The 17,280-nt window shown below is 42.9% G+C and overlaps 1 protein-coding gene across 1 annotated transcript in view; it reads left to right on the top strand.

The window, feature by feature from the left end:
* The window catches only part of WDFY4 (WDFY family member 4), a 344,228-nt gene that overhangs the window by 101,731 nt on the left and 225,217 nt on the right, over positions 1-17,280 (top strand). The window contains exons 5-7 of the mRNA XM_063434671.1: positions 2,814-2,957; positions 9,955-10,144; positions 10,374-10,563. Coding sequence (XP_063290741.1) covers positions 2,814-2,957; positions 9,955-10,144; positions 10,374-10,563 — 524 coding nt within the window. The remainder of the gene's footprint in view (positions 1-2,813; positions 2,958-9,954; positions 10,145-10,373; positions 10,564-17,280) is intronic.

The raw sequence follows: 17,280 nt of genomic DNA, 5'->3' as shown, positions 1-17,280 counted from the left end.
GGCTATAATCGCCCTTTGACCCCAAAAGCAATTACCAGGTTTCCATGTGCATGATTGCGGCTTGGCACAACTTTTCCTGTCAGGACAGTAATGCTGCTTGGCACAACAGCTCTAGGTCAAGATCTTGCTTGACTAGTGTACCAGGAGTGGTACCTCGAGACAGACTATCTAGAACTGTTTGAGCATAACCTAACTGCCACTGAAGTACACAGAATCAGGAGACAGTACACCTGATGCCTGATGGCGCAAATGGGATCGTGATTTCTGTATCTGGAGAGCTGGGAGGCTGACCCAGACCTGCAATACCCTGGGTTAGAGAAAACCAGCTGCTGTACCACCTACCTCACATCCAGCTCCAGAAATAGGAGATCTAATAGACTGGTCCTGGGAAGACATCAAGTTGGCAGGTGTGGATGGCACCGAGGTCTCCACACCAACCCCACAGGGATGCAGGGCAGCCTTCCCAGAACCTCAACGGCAGAGTCCAGTCCAGGAAGAGGATACAAGCAGCATCTCTCCCATATGGCAGTGTGAGAGCCTAGGAAAAGAGGGTGTCGTCCCTTCCCAGCAACAGCGGGAGTACCAGGGAGAGGATGGGAGTGTTATTTCTCTCCAGTGGCAGATTACCGACCAGGTTCCAGGTGTAGTGGATGGGACTGCGGTCTCCACTGACCCCCTCCCAGCAGAAGAGCTGGCATCAGGGCAGAGCACAGCTGGCCTCTGCCCTCCCCTTTCCCGTCTTCCTGAGCTTGACTGTGAACAGGCAACCCAGCTGAAGAGCTGGCTACGGGGCAGAGCGCTGCTGGCCTCTGCCCACTAAGCACAGCCCCACAACTGGGAGCAAGGGAGACCCAGTTAAAGTGCCAGCAGCGGGGCAGAGTATTGCTAATCTTTGCCCTCAGGTCGTCGTGATGCTGGGCAGTCGAGTGGCGGTCACCGGGGCTGACAGCCCCCCAAGAGCAGAAGGGCTGGCATCAGGGCACTTGCCTCTGCCTTCCCTCATCAGAAACTTGGGAGGAGAGAGACTGTACAGACCCAGCATTGAGGGACCTTTGCCCAATACAGGTGGATGAGGCTGTGGTCACCACCTGCGGTCCCCATGGATGCTGGACAGCTGGCCCTGAACAACTACACTTGGCCAAAGTGGGCATCTGGGGTTGGCAGATGTTTGATATCAGACTCTGGTACCAAACTCTACGTAGCCTTTTGTTGATTATGGGTGGGAAACTGGGGGAAACCAACGGGTCGCATTCTTGCAAAGCACAAACGGCTTAAAGTGGATAAAAGGGTCCTCATGCAGGTTGGGGAAGAAAAAACGGTTGAACTGCTGGAGAGCATTGGAGGCAGGCCTCTTACCTACAGACTACGGGCCGGCCCTCCACTACCCTGGCGGACGGCCTCTTTTTATTAACAGATTTTATGTGAGCAGCCCGTTAGAGTCACATCGGGTCTGCCGGAATTGATTTGGGGGGGAGATATGTGACGGAACGCTGGTACGTCGTCACTTGGGCACCGGGGAACGGGCAAACATCGGTACTGCGGGGTGTCATGTTCAGAGATTGTCACAAAGATACAGCGACTGTCACATAGAGAGACTGTGTGGTCACATGGGGGGGGGCTGGGACTTTCCAATTTTTTGGCTCAGTGAGACCGAGTCACCTATTATTGATTGTGTGTTTCCCTTTAATTAATGTGTAAGGTTTTTACTATGTATGCAAATTAGGTGTTCTGGGATTGTGAGGTTTATTGGTTATTAATATGCTCGCTGTGATTGGTTGTTCGTTTAGGCCCAGTATGATTGGCTTCTGGCCCAAACAATTGCGTATTTACTTATGAGTTTACTTGTGTATTAATACCTGGGTGTGCCTAATAAAAGTTAGTTCCTGTTCTACCCTTACGCTGTGTGTGTCTGCTGTTCTTGGGGAGAGGTGTTAGCTGACTGGATCTTTGTGAACGCGCTGACTTCTGTGGTTTGGCAGCGGGAAGAAACTGTTAGGACGGGTGTGCTCATTCAGGGCACAGACTGCATCCAAAGACTCTTTGCATATGGTGCATTGAGTGTCCCTTTCAATCAAATCTTGCCTTACAAAAATGAAATTCATGGACTGTTCAGAGCCAGCTAAGTGGCTGATAGATATGGGGAACTTTTTGAGCATTTTTTTTTAGCGAAACCCACATTGCAGCCAACTGTATTCACATTGTACATTCAGTTCCAGTCTCTTAATGAGCCTTTAAATTGCTCAGTGACAATTACTCTGCTGTAATTGTTATTACTGTGAAGTGAAAGTTTCTAGGAGCAACAGCAGACCAATGCATAATCACAGAGTGGGGGTGCTGAGCGCTGAAACAGCGAGTGCGTGATGCATTTTTTTTGAATGATCAACTGTACGTGGGCCTCACACCAACATTCACAATGCCAAATGTTGGAGTTCTATGAAGCTGAAATGTTTTCTGGAGTTATGAATCACGCTTTACTATATAGAGGAATTTGGGTGTTGCAGATGCCAGGAGAAAGCTTTCTGTTGGAACCCATAGTCCTTACTGTCAGGTTTGATAAAGTTGGGGTAATGGTCTGGGGCTGTCTTTCAGGCCCAAGCTTTTTATTGTAAACATGTACATAGGAGGGGGGTGGGGGTTGTAATTGGATGTCCAACGATCTGTGAAGGTCAGATGTCCACATATCATATGGGCTATATAATGTATGAGCGTGGAGAAAGCCCAATTTCTTTTCAAAGTTAGTTTACTTTTTGATAGACATTTGCCATTGAATGGTTCTTTTAATCTCTTTTTCATTGTGTCTTTCCTGATATCAGGGGGTTCTAAGCTGTCTGATCAAGACTGGCCTGCCTGATGTGTTTCTTGAAAGCCTGTATTTGTTTCTTGCCTATCCTCCTGGACAAAATGTGGCTCCTGATATACAAGAGTCTGAGAGTCTGGTGCAAAATATATTCATGAAGGTAAGTGACATTTAGCTATAAAATAGTGGCAGTGATCGTTCCACTGGAAGCACCATATCCCTTATTCCCATGACAGCAAATTGGATATATTCCATCAGTGGTATCTCCATAGTGACTGATAAGGTAGGGCTGACAGCAATTCTAGGCATCCCTACCGTAACAGGAACAGGGCATTTGGTACTTGACCTTGGACCGACTCCTGAACCTGGTAGTGCTTCTATCCCTTCTCAATGCCTCAAGGGACCTTCTTGAGCAACTGCAGCATCCTGATCCCTTGCCAAGAAACCTGAGGTTTTTATTGTTGTGATATTGCACAACCAGCCAATCACTGTATGTAATGTTAAATAACTCTCCCAACTTTGTATCTAAACACCAGAGAAAGCATTGTACAAGAGCAAGAGGACAACAGTATTTATATACAGTACAAAGTGTAAAATTAAGGTGAGGAAAACAAGTAAAACTGTGTGGGTGCGTGATGGGATACTGCAGTGACACAGTACTGGACAATGCCTATGAGTATAAGAGAGGGGTAACTTAAAGGGATACTATAGTCACCAGAACAACTACAGCTTATTGAATTTGTGCTGGTGAGTAGAATCATTACCTTCAGGCTTTTTGATGTAAACACTGTCTTTTCAGAGAAAATGCAGTGTTTACATTACAGCCTAGTGATAACTTCACTGGCCACTCCTCAGATAGCTGTTAGAGATCCTTCATGGGTCATGGCTGCCTAAAATGCATCAAAACATTCAGTATCTTCTCCCTCTGCATGCAGACTCTGAACTTTCCTCATAGAGATTCATTGATTCAATTAATCTCTATGAGGAGATGCTGATTGGCCAGGGCTGTGTTTGAATCATGCTGGCTCTGCCCCTGATCTACCTCCTTGTCAGTCTCAGCCAATCCTATGGGGAAGCATTGTGATTGGATCAGGCTACCACTTCTGACGATGTCAGCAGACTGCTTGTTTGTTTGTTTTTAAGGCAAGCAGCATGCAGATCTACAGCTTCTGGCGTGAATATAGAAAGATTTTGCTATATTTATGGAGGCATGAGGGGCCCAGGGGGGCAAGATGGTGGTTTTAACACTATAGGGTCAGGGATGCATGTTTGTGTTCCTGACCCTATAGTGATCCTTTAAGAACAGGTAGTTCTCCATAATAGAATAAAGCTTCCTGAACCCTGCAATGTTTTCAGGTCAATAGGGAACAGAGAACGAACACCAGAACATCAGCAGGCACTCACGGTATTGCTGCCCAGCTCTTTGCTGCTGGTTAGCACTATCCCTTACTCCCCAGTAAAGCTCCAGGAAGTGATCTGGTACCATTCTACCAAGGTTCTCCCAGATGAAATGAGATCGGGGAATTCATGTTAAACCTTTTTGCAAAATACACAGTTCACAACAGTCTTACAAAAGGGGGGATCTCTAAATTATTGTTACACCTACCATTTTATTTTGAGTGCACGGCTGTAAAAGTTGGAGTTGACCAAAATACTTATTTATGTGTTTTAAGCAAATATTAAGCTTCCAAATAAAAAGCAAGAACAAAATATGTAATCACGCATTAGTATTAATAATGTGTGAATGAGGTGGATTTAAATTTTGGTGGAAGCAGGATAACCTTGTAGTTATTTTCCCCAGCCATGGGAATGAAATTCCAAATGTGTTTTATTTTTCACATGTGAGCTCTGTTTTTTTTCTTTTTTTTTGGTGTTTTTTTTCCTCAGCTTTTCAATCCCCTTTTGACATACTTTCTAATCTAAATTTGTGTTAAACAAGATGTGCACTACATTACTTAGAAGAATTTATGGCTTTTACTAAAACAAATGAAACAAAAAAACTGTATTTGCATTTGGGATCATTCTGTTGCGGAAGTACCAACATTACAGAAAGTTCGATACTTTATCCCATCCATAAACACGCAATACCGTTTTAATCTATACCTTCTACAGGCATTTCCCTCAGTAAATTGCAGTGCTTTGCTATATTTTCAGTTTTCAACTGAGACGTTTGTTGTTTGGTCTTTCAATAAATTGTATCTTGCACTGTGTGCACATTTAGCATCTAGTTGTGCTTTCTTGATTTGTTTTACCATTTTAATATATATATTATACAATTACATATGTAATATAGGCACATTGTTTGGATATTTGGGAGTGTGCAATATTTCTTTTGAGAAATATTTACTTCAAGAAACCCTCACAGTACCATAACCACTACAGTGTGGTATAGGGGTTATGGTGCCTGGAGTTCCCTGGCACCTTTCCTCAGTAAGTAGTCTTCAGGGGAGGCAGCAATGGACACTCCGCAAACTCTATGGAAGCTGTCAATCCATTCTTCAGTGCTTTGCTTGGAACAGGTAGTTATGCTGGGCTTTGATTACATGAATAGCCGCTGTGGTGTGGCTGCTGCCTGTGAGAAGTGGAAATGCTCTTTGGGGATAAACTCTTAGTTGTTTTACCCTGCTGGACAAGGATTGTGGGACTTGAATGAGAGGCCCCCTGACTGGGGTGAAAGAGGTCTCGCTGTTGTTTAGACACACTAAACAGTAATTCATCTGGGAACTTAAGGATGAGTAACTTTTTGGCATATTTTTTTATACATTATGTATTTAGATATAAATTATATACCTAGTGTATCAGATTTACTCCATAGTTTTCCTTTCACGGGACAATCCAGCACCAATTCAATATTAATGCATTCGAAAGATTTTGGTCTCATTAATATGCTGTATTTTTTTTCCATGCTTAAATCTTTATAGATTTTGCACACCAAAAAGAGAGAGACTTTCTTATCAAATGTATGCACAAAATCTCAGTTTCAAGTTTACTGAGTGAGCGGCTTTCAATTTGCAACCTGGCTGCAGACAGTGGCAGAAACTTCAAACGGGCAGTTATATACTTATTATATGTCTCCCTGTGTGTCACTGCTTCTAATGTTGGTTGTTTTGTTGTTCAGCTCATCCAATACTGTCAGTGGCTGAGCAGTGTACCTACATTTGATAAGCAAGTCTTTTTCTGAAGGGAGATGTTGCGAAATGTGGCAGCATTCTGCAACATATTTTTTATTTTATGCAAAAACTATAACGATTTGAGTATTAAAGGGATACTATAGTGCCAGGAAAACAAAGCCGTTTTCTGGCACCATAGATCCCTACAGTGCCCCCATCCCTAGCGCGCCCCTTTTGTGACGGTGAACAAGTTAAAACACTGGGTCAGGCTCAGCCCACGCTCCTCCCCCACGGACGCCAGCCGGTGGGGGAGATCTAATGCACGGCAATGGCCATGCTGTCATTAGTATTCCCTATAGGAAAGCATTGTTTCAATGCTCTGGTAGACAGACACTAGAGGTTGAGTTAACCTGAGAGGTACTTTTTTCAGACGTTTTTTCAGTTTTTTTAGAAACTGCAATAATTACCATTATAGGGTTAAGGATGCTGGGACATTGCACCCAGACCACTTCAATGAGCTGAAGTGGTCTGGGTGCCTATAGTGTCCCTCTAAAGGGACAGTTCAGGTACAATAACAAATTAATCTGAATTGAGTTGTTATGGTGCCAGGAGGCCTCTGGGCGCACTCCTACCAGAAGAGGTTAAACCTCTCTCGAATGGTTTAATCCCAAAGGGAGCCTCAGCACCAATCCTCAGGTCCCCCAGGCGGCATATGGCTTCTGAATCTGAGTTTCAGGAAGCGCAGAGTGCTTCCTGTAACTGGCTTGAAAAGAAACATACCTTTTTAAGCCATTTTTATGAATGGGGAGTCACTGATTGGCTGAAAATGACAGCTGGACGCTCTTAGCCAAATAGCGTCACCTCTGCCCAACGGCAGTGCGCTTCCTGAAAATGTGATTCAGAAGCCGGAAGCCACCTGGGGGACTTGAGGATTGGTGCTGGAGGCTCACTTTTGGGTAAACCGTTTGAGATTGGTTTAACTCCTTAAGGTAAGAGAGCGTCTGGGGGGCCTCCTGGCACCACAACAATTTAATTTAGAAAAAATGATGGTGCTTAAATTACTGTTGAGCCTGGAATGTCCCTTTAAGTTTTATAGAATGAAAATGTAATAATGCCAAGCATGACAAAACCCTTTACCCTGTATCACCATGCTGAATGAGTCCCAAGTGCACACCCACTATATGTCTGATTTCTATAAACAGTTAGACATTTGAGAAATAAAACTGAAAGAGGGGAACCAAATGTAAATTGGAAGAATGTAAAACAATGCTGCTAGAATGTTCCGAGCAGCTATTGATAAAACAGCAGCAGTTATCACGGATATGAATATTAAAGAGGAGTGAGATGTTCACAGGGAAACTGATAAGGGGTTAATTTGGCGTCAGAATGTTGTTTCACTTCCCAATATTCACTGGCCAGATTTAACACAGCTGCTTGAAAAAAGTATCTTATTTTGCTTATTTGAAAATTCATGGTCTTTGTCGTTTGTGATAAGTAAAGCAATTCCTAGAAATGGTTTACAACTGGGGGGACCAAAAGGTAGAGCCCCAGATGTTGCAGAACTACAACTCCCATGACGCTTTGCATGCCTTTAGAATTCCTTTGTAATGACAAAGAATCATGGAAACTTTAGTTTCGGTCTTTAAAGAGGACTTTATCTAATATTCTTTTAATCCCGCACCTTATTCTATCCCTTGTCTTGTCTGGTAGGGAGTCAAATAATTACATATTTACTACAATATATTCTGGCTTATTGATCATACCTTTCCTTTGTGTTTCTGTACTTCCAACCCACAGAAAAATGTATAAAACATTTTTTTTTTCATATTTAAAAAAAACAAGCAACCCCACCAGTATAAAGCTGTATAATTTAAAATCCTATAACACAGTTTTTTACTCACGGCTCACATTACATGGGAGCCCTGCAAGACTATCTTGCTCCTTGGTGCTGCCCCCACCGGGGGTCTTGCCTCTCAGTGGATCCCAACCGAGGTCATGGCTCCACAAAGGCCCAGAAAGGTGCCTTGGTGGAGCCCGCGGTGGAGGCAGCAGGTGGATGAAACTTGCTAAGTTAACATACTTAGAGGGTTCTAGTTGGTTGTTTCTCAATGTGAATACAATTATTATTATTATTTTATTGTTTATATAGTGCCAGCAAATTCCGTAGCGCTGTACAATGAGTTGACTAACAGACACGTAATTGTAACCAGACAAATAGGTTGCTAGAAACGTAATCACTGAGAAGTTAGGTTATTATTGACAGTTGCAGGAGAGGAGTCATGGGGGGAGGGGGGAATGAAAACCCGCTAACAGTTTAAGTGACATGCATTCCTGAAGAAGTGTGTTTTAAAAGATTTTTTGAAGGAGTGGACACTGGGTGAAAGTCTAGCAGAGAAGGGAAGGGAATTTCCACAGACGAGGTGCAGCCCTGGAGAAGTTTTGGAGGTGAGCATCAGATGTGGGAGTACGGACAGCGGATAGACTTTGGTCTTCGGCAGAACGTAGTGGCGTCAACGGAACAAACTTATGTGTATAAGGGAGGATAGGTAGGTTAGAGCAGCATTATGTAGAGACTTATAAGCAATCACCAAAATCTTAAATTGAACACTATATCTAACTGGAAGCCCATGTAGAGACTGACAGTGGTTGGAGGCGTGGGAGGTGCGGGCGGACAGGAAAATGAGCCTGGCAGTTGCATTCATTATAGATTGCAGCGGTGCAATCTGGGAACACATAAGACCACTGAGAAGGGGATTGCAGTAGTCAAGGCAAGAAAGAACAATGGCATGGACCAGCATGCTAGCTGCATCTGGTGTTAAATAGTGGCGGATGCGAGGTATGATTTTGAGATTGAAGTGGCAGGATTTGACGATCGACTGGACATAAGGGGTGAAGGGGAGGTCAGAGAACAATAGGTGACCAAGGACAGAACCTTGGGGACCGCCAACAGAGAGTGGTTTGGGAGAAGAGGCAGAGGTAGGAGGAGCACCAGGAGAGAGCAGTATCTTGTAGACCGAGATTGGGGAGAATGAGAAGAAGCTGTTGATGACCAACAGTGTCAAAAGCATCAGAAAGATCAAGGAGAATTAGGATAGAGTGACGAGCACGGAATCCAGACTGAAGCGGGTCAAGCAGAGAGTTGGATTCGAGGAAGTCTGTAAAGTTCGCATACACATTTCTCTCAAGGATCTTGAAGGCAAATAGCAATAGCGATATAGTTGGATGGGGAGTTGGGGTCGAGGTTGGACCTTTTCAGAATCGGCGTTATAGTTGCATGCATGAAGGGTGAAGGAAATGTGCCGGAGGAAAGGGAGAGATTGAAAAACTTAGTGAGAGGGAGACAGAGTGTGGATGAGATATGAGGGAATAAGATCAAGGGAACAGGTGGTGGGACGGTAGGACCGGAGCAGAGCCGAAACCTCTTCTGTTGTAGTTGGTGCGAATGAGCATAGAACAGTGGAGTGAGTGGGGTTGGGTGATGTATTGGAAAGGGAAGGAAAGAGGTTAGAGATCTCTTCCCTGATTGTAGAAATCTTCTCAGTGAAGTGAGTTGCAAAGTTTGAGGCGAACAGGGTGGTGGGGGAGGGGGAGCAACAGGGCGAAGGAGAGCATTAAAAGTGTGAAATATTCATTTGGGTTGGCGGGACAGTGTGCTTATGAGGGTGTTGAAGTAATTTACTTTTGCAGAGGAAAAAGCCAGAGTGTAGGAGCGCAGCATAAATTTATAGTGGAGGAAGTCCGATGCAGAGTGAGACTTTCTCCATCAGCGTTCAGCAGTTCTGGAACATTTTTTGAGATATTGTCAATGTAACTGTTTAAACACCTCGAGATGGTCTCCGTTGACAATGTTACATATATTTCTTCCATGTTCAGTATATGAACATTTTAAATAAAGAACAACAACAACAAAAAAAAAAGAAACCCAGATCTTTTCACTTCAGATTAGTCATTGACTGCCATTAAATTGCATTATGTTTTCCGCTAGAGGGTCATGCACTAGTTGTGCTTTACACAATGAAAGTTCTCTAGCTGCTCTCTGTATTTCAGACAATGCTGAATCTCTGCAGCCAGGCTCAAGGAGTGGAAGATCTTACCAAGTCCTCAGACTTTGAGTGTCTTTTCAAGGCTGCTGCATCAGGCTGGGATCAATGTGACATTCGCTGGAGTGGGGCTGTTGAGAAATTGTTAAAAGCCGTGTCCAGGACAGTAGCCCCCGCTATACTTCACTATCTACAAAGTGAGTATAATTTAGTGATATACCATTTAACAACAGCCCCTTACATCTGTACATGGAGTGTATATGTGTATGAGATGTGCCAATATAAGGCACTATGAAATCTTACTCGGACTTACTCATCGAGTGGGCAATTTGTGTATGCATGTGAAACATCTTGCTCTTTGCCTTGTGTAACTAATACATTGTATGTTGATGTCCATGTTCAGTAGTCTCCTGGTTTGCCTTTTAGGCTTACGATGTGTCCCCAGCTTTCTGCAGACTCTGACTCAGAGAGTGAATACACTACAGCCAAGTGTTCTGTGCCAGGTTACGGTCATACTTCTCTCCTTCCTGTCAAATTCCTACACGTTGTCCTCTTCTTTGCTGCAGGATTTTGAGAACAGTCAAGGTTATCCACTGCTACTTAAAGTTCTGCTGAGGTGAGTATTTATCCATATATGCAATTGTATATTTCAAGATGCATTCTAATTCTAACTTGTCATGACAGTAATTAGTCCAGGACACTTACAAACTTGTTCACTAAAGTCTGAATGGCCCATTTCTGAATCGGGTACAAAAATTCAATTCAGTACAGGGCCTCTCGTACTTCAAAATCTGGGTATTGTTCACAATATGTAAAAATGGCCAGATTTTGCTGAGCAGTCTCTAAATGACCCTAAATGTGGCCTAGATTTCAGCAGGGCAGAAAGTTTCCAGACAGATAAAGATTTAAAGAGTCTGTACTATTTGCCTGCTTGCAGCTATAGCAGCCAGGGGCCAAATCGGTTTTAAAAAACCAAAGTAAATAAAAACAACAACCTTTTGTGCTACACGGGTTAACCATGTGGAGCTGGCCATGCCATGCAATGCCACAGATGGGGACTAAACAATGAGCTGCCAGCGGCTTCTCACTCGAACGAAATCTAGCAGCTAGGCAGCAGGAAAATAGTTAATAATATAGAAAATGAAAGGTAAAATGTATACGCAATAAAAGGTGCTACTATCACCTATGTGGGTCGCTCCACCACACACAATAAAGTGCAAACAATCAATAAAAAAAAAGTTCTTTTGAGCGCACAAATTCCTGCTAACAATCAACGAAAAAAAGTGGTAAACTAGTACTGATAGTACTTGCCTAAAAGCAAGTGAAGAATAATTAGCTATATGCATTTGGTCCTGATTTTGTTTAAAATTGGTGCTTTGTACATAATCCGGATCCTATACATTGTATAGGGATCAGATGAGAAAATTGATGATTTTAAACCAGAATCTGGTCAGAATTTTGGCCATGCGAACAAAATTAGGTGTTCAGTGAATAACCTTGTTAGTGTTTCAGCTGAGCAGAATGATACAAAGCAACAGGAGCGGGAAATGTTTTCAAGGAAATGCACCATACCTTAAACTGCAGTATACGTAGAGTTGGATTTACCAAAGTGTTTTGTAGGACTGTAAGTATGGGTATCATCATGGAAACCAGTGGAACCAGCAGGCACATTCCATTGGTAGTAACTCCTCCTTTATTATATTTTAACGTAATCTCTTTGATAACTCTCCGTATGTAATACTTAACTTTTATTGAGTTCCACAACAAAATTTAGTTATAGATTTAGTTAGTCATTGATAACATTGAAGCAAAAATTACACGTGCCAGTCTTAATAACCGACTCAAGCAACGTCTAAATATCAGACATATTTCTCATATTATCATTGACATGATATCCTTACCTGACAAACAGCAGTCATGGCTGATGATAAATATTGAATTATCCTAATGCATTTGGAGGGAAAGCTTAAAATATGAAGTGTATTCAAATATTCTCTATTGCATGTTCAAAAATATGTCTAAGTAAACTAGAAAATAAAAGAAAGGGTTAGAATCGAGACAAAACCTGAGCAATATAAAAAAACTCAAAACTTTTTTCCCAGAGGCTATATCACATTGCAGACAAGGAGAAACAGATTTAACAAAGTTTATTTCTCAGTTTTCCACTTGTTCTTGAGCTGGGATAACAACAATGTGGTTTAAGAAAAAAAAGATATAGTTTGGCAAAAAAATGAAACTACTGACCAAACAATTTGACTTAAATGGACACTCCCACCGCCCAAATCCCCAAAAAACTATTTAGTAGATATACCCCTAATTAAAGCATATGTGCATTTAATTATGCATTTTTTTTCATTATGGTATATCTAAAAATCAGATATTTTGTCTGAAGCCCTTGTAAGCTTTCCCCTTCTAACCCAGCCCAGACTTTCTGAGGCTGTCCATTCACAGACTTCCCAATGCTGCTCAATGAGAAGTCTTAGCAAGGCAGTTGCTCGGAGCAATTATTGGCCTATAGTAATAAAGTAATAGGACCGGTTGTCTGACAGCCTGATTATTTACAAAAGTGTTGGGATCTGAACGTTTTGTTAAATGGAAAAAAAAGGGAACACACTCTTCACACATAAAGCATTTCAGCAAACTAAAATACTGTACAGGTCTTGAGTGTCCCTTCAATAGCCATAATGACAAGTGTTTTTGCTGTAGATGCTTTATCAGAAAACACCTAGACGTTCTTGAGCAGATTGGAAATAATGTTCTGTGGCAAAAAAATTATAATAAAAAAAGCTAAAAAATAATATATATATGACAGTTCCGCTTCAACAGAGTCATCAAAACTGTAACGATAAAATCTAAATAATGAAATGGATTACATAAACAAGGATTAAAGATGAAAGGGACATGCATCACGTGGCAATTTTTTTTTTTAAACCATCAAGCAAACTGATACTATAAGCAACACAACAACTTTGCTTGTGGCAAAACACATTCCACCACCAGTCTCAATAGTGGAGCGCTGAAAATATACACTTACACTTACTTACAAAACCTGCAGATCGCTTGTCTGCTGCCTTTGCAAGCCCTCCTCCACTTACCTCACCCAGACTTTATGTGGCTGTCCAATTACAGACTTCCCAATGCAGCTCAATGAGAAGTATTTGCAAGGTATGTGCTCTGAGCAATTGCTAACTCTTGAATTCAGTGCAAATAAGCTAACCAAACCAGGAAATAACAGGACCTGTTGTCTCTTCGAAACGCCAGGAAGGTGTAACCAATATAATTTATAAAAGTGTACATTTCTATTAAAATCTGCCATTTTTCCCAAATGAAAAAAATAGGACACACTCTTCACACATAAAGCTTTTCAGCAAGCTAACGTGCTTTAGGGGTCTGGAGTGTCCCTTTAAGTACAATTTGCCTGCTGATTGCTAGTGCATATAGTTAAATCATCCTCGGCAATGCAAGTTTGGGCTATTATAATATAAAGGTGGATAACATAGTGTCCCCCCTGTCCTCCACCATTCAAGGGCAGGACCTGATGTCTTTCCCTGGCCCCCACTCATTGGTAGTGGGTGGGGACCTAATATTAATATTCATGGGCAGCAGCTGAGGGCTCTGTATAATTAAACAATAGAGTGGTGGACAACTCCCCAAATAGTGGCATGTTTAACCCCCAGCCCCTGCCACGTGGCTTGGGGTCTCTGATCGCCTTGCCACCCCAATAAAAAAATTATTGACCACACCATCACCACTGAAGCCTAATACTAGTGAGGTGGGACAATAAAACTAATACCTGTAAAATAAAATTAATAAATGGCTTTATCATAAACAAATAAAAAAAAACTATATGGGACCTTTCTAGAAACTAGTTTTTGACATTAAGGAGACATGCCACTGCCTTATACTAATATGGAGGCCTTTTTATTTACACAACTGCTAGCAGGCAGAATTTCAGCCATCCGACAGCGTTTGGTTTGGTTTGGTTTGGTCTGGATTAAATACGATCCAAATTTAGGCCCATTTGCCACATGAATTACAAAATCCGGACATTGCTAAATAGTGTTAATGCCCAGATTTTGCAGTCCGAATGGCACCATAAGCATCCAGGTGGTTTTGTCCCATTTAGACTTTAGTGAATATCTCTGTGGGTCTCTGGCTCTTCCTTTTGCTTTTCCTATAATAATTTGTTACTGCTGCTACAAAATATATCAGCTACTCCAGACTCACTATTGGCTCTCCGCACCCAATGTGCACAGAGTTTATACAGTAGGATACTGATAGACTCCTTATTATCTTTGCAGATTTCAATTTGATTAATCTGCAATGGGAATATGGAGCCAGGAAGTAGCTAACATAGTTAACAGACGTAATTACAGACAAACTATCAGAATCCGCTCAGTCTTCAGAGTCACAGTTTTTCAACTAGCCACAGCATGAGTGTCACTGTTAGTGAATTTATTTTTTATTTTTTTATTTCTTTCTTTTTGAGTGCATGAGTGAACAAAGCAGCTTACTCTGCCACAGTAGCATTCCTAAGCATGGTCATAACACAGCGATTCACAAATATGGCATTTAAGTAGTGCACATTTTTTTTGGTATATTGATACACAGGCGAAGCATATACGTCTAACGGTTATACATAACAGTGGAACTTGAAACATAATGACAAAGGCTTGAATAATATTAGATAAAGCAGATCAGCCCTTGATGAGCCGTTAGTCGGCGAAACGCGCGTCGGGATTAGGGACTAATATAGGAGAGGGTGAAGGAACAGATACTATGATGCTGCCTTAGAAGACTAGCTAATTATATTATGTAGATAGTCACCCTCCTCCAGACCTTTCATTTTTTCTTTTATTATATTGAAGTTTAGCAAGGACAGACCACAATAGCGTTTGAACAGAGATTTCTACCGAGGTAGTCAAGTGCCGAGCGATACAGAGTAGTGGGGGTTGATTCTTTGTCAATAGGGCTATGCTGTGATTTTATATGGGAGAGGATAACTTGGAGTTTTCTGTACAGACCTCTTTAATCCAATTACTTTATTCCCTCGCATTTGAGCAACTTTTTGACCTCAACTAATTCTACTCATCTATTGTTTCTGTCCTTTTATCACTCCGCAGACCAATTTGTTGTTTTTCTTTTAACTGACTATTAAAAGTTATATTTTATCGTATATGGACTGCTGTTAAGATACGAATAGCCTGCAGGTGTACCGCTCGATATTCATGTACCCTACAGGAAATGTTGTATTTTCTTTCCTCTTAGATCAGCCTTAGGGTTGCGTGTCGGTTTGGGTCAGTTAGAGAAATAACTCCAGGCTGTTTCATGCTAGTGCCCAGAGTGGTGCGGCACATTAGTCCCGGTAGGTCTGCGTGAGGGCACTCAGCCGATGTCTATTAGTGCCAGGCCAGTAACACTGAGAGGCCTGAGTCCAGGTAGGTTTGCGGGCTCATTTGGCGGGACTTCCCCTAGTAACCTCGGATTCATGCTGGTGTTGGGGCTGACATTATGAGGAGGGAGGAGAACGAGCCATACCTGACTGGGGAACAGTGCTTTCAGTTTCTGCTTGGATGAGACTGCAATGGAGAGATAAGTCGGGTAGAGAGTGAAGGACGGAGGGATTCAAATCATGATGCCAGGAAAAGCTTATCAGAGACTGCAGGGGAGAAAGTTCAAGGATGTATTCAAAGCATGAAGCAGCAGAAGCCCCAGGCTTAAAGGGATACTACAAGCAACAAAACAACTTTGCATGTGGCAAAACAAAGTCCACCACCAGCCTTAATAGTGGAGCGCTGAAAATATATGCTTACCCCTATGTAGAAATAGAAACATAGAATGTGACGGCAGATAAGAACCATTCGGCCCATCTAGTCTGCCTAATTTTCTAAATTCTGTCACTAGTCCCTGGCCTTATCTTATAGTTAGGATAACCATATGTATATCCCAGGCATGCTTAAACTCCTTTACTGTGTTATCCTCTACCACTTCAGCTGGAAGGCTATTCCATGCATCCACTACCCTCTCAGTAAAGTAATGCTTCCTGATATTATTTTTAAACGTTTACCCCTCTAATTTAAGACTATGTCCTCTTGTTGTGGTACTTTTTCGTCTTTTAAATATAGTCTCTTCGGGGGCGGGGCTTCGCCACCATAGTTAATGTACGCGTGTTAGCAGAGCTCTCCAAATATACTAGCAAATATACTCGAACTACTAGCTCAAATCGAGGTTCATCGACCACTGGGGTTGCAGAGAGATCACCGGATGCCAAACAGGCTTTCAAGTGCCTCAAGGGGACGAGAAACCAATCCAAAATAATTGCGGCCTAGCAGGACCTGACCGGGAGTGCCGGCCGACCTCCCAGCAGGAAACCCAGCACACTCTGCAGCAGACGAGACCCCATTCCCAACCCCCCCTGGACTGGTGAGGGTCGTCCTGGTCCCAGCTGAGCAAACTCCGCTAGAAGCACACTGTCCTGGCACCAATCTAGAGGCACGAGGACGTATACTGCCCAAGATGGCGACAGCTTTTCCCCAAGACAAACAAACCCTGGTTCTAGAGCTGCAACCAGAAGACATGTCGAACAGGGCATACAACGCCTGGAAGCAACCGTCACAACATTCTGGGCAACACTACAGGCACGCATGCAGCAAATGCCACAGAGTTATACCAAGTCTGGAAGGAGCAATGTGACGCAGAGGGGGGAGCCCTCACCCGGGCAAACCAGTGACGACTTACAAACTGTTAGTGAAACGACACCCTGGGCCGAGAGCCACCCGAAGCACAGCCCGCAAGCGGCGACCACGGTGGCCGAAGATCCTCTGCCAACGCAAGTAAGCACTGTCCGGTAGGGGCACGGACTTAGCACCGCACAGTATCAAAGTCTGGGGACATAAGACACAGGCCCTTGCCTTGGGCGGGAGAGGGCCCCTACACAGGTGCACAGGAGCAACAGCCTATAAATATGCTATCTGGACTGCACCCAACTTCGGACACTCACTGGGATCGAATGAGCTGAGAGCCAAGCATATCACCAGCGCTCTGCTTCATCGCCGTGAAGATGGAGGCTGATAAATTAACTGTGCCTGCTACGTTCCACAACGCAGTAGCAGATCAGACAACCTAATAACGATGTGGTATTTTTGAAATCGTAGCCAGTTTAGCACTATTGTTGTCTTAATATCCTAGCATAACGCTTAATACATTGGCTTTTGCTAGGTTAATGTTCTTTCCCCCCTCCCCCCCCAATGTTATTTTCTTGCTCCCCTTAACTCAGAACTATACAAGCATAACCATATTCTGTAAGCCTTCACTACTACTTTACTAGCTGGCA

Source organism: Pelobates fuscus, chromosome 10 (genome assembly GCF_036172605.1).
Source record: "Pelobates fuscus isolate aPelFus1 chromosome 10, aPelFus1.pri, whole genome shotgun sequence".
Lineage (NCBI taxonomy): Eukaryota > Metazoa > Chordata > Amphibia > Anura > Pelobatidae > Pelobates > Pelobates fuscus.
This window is presented reverse-complemented; position numbering and strand designations above follow the sequence as displayed.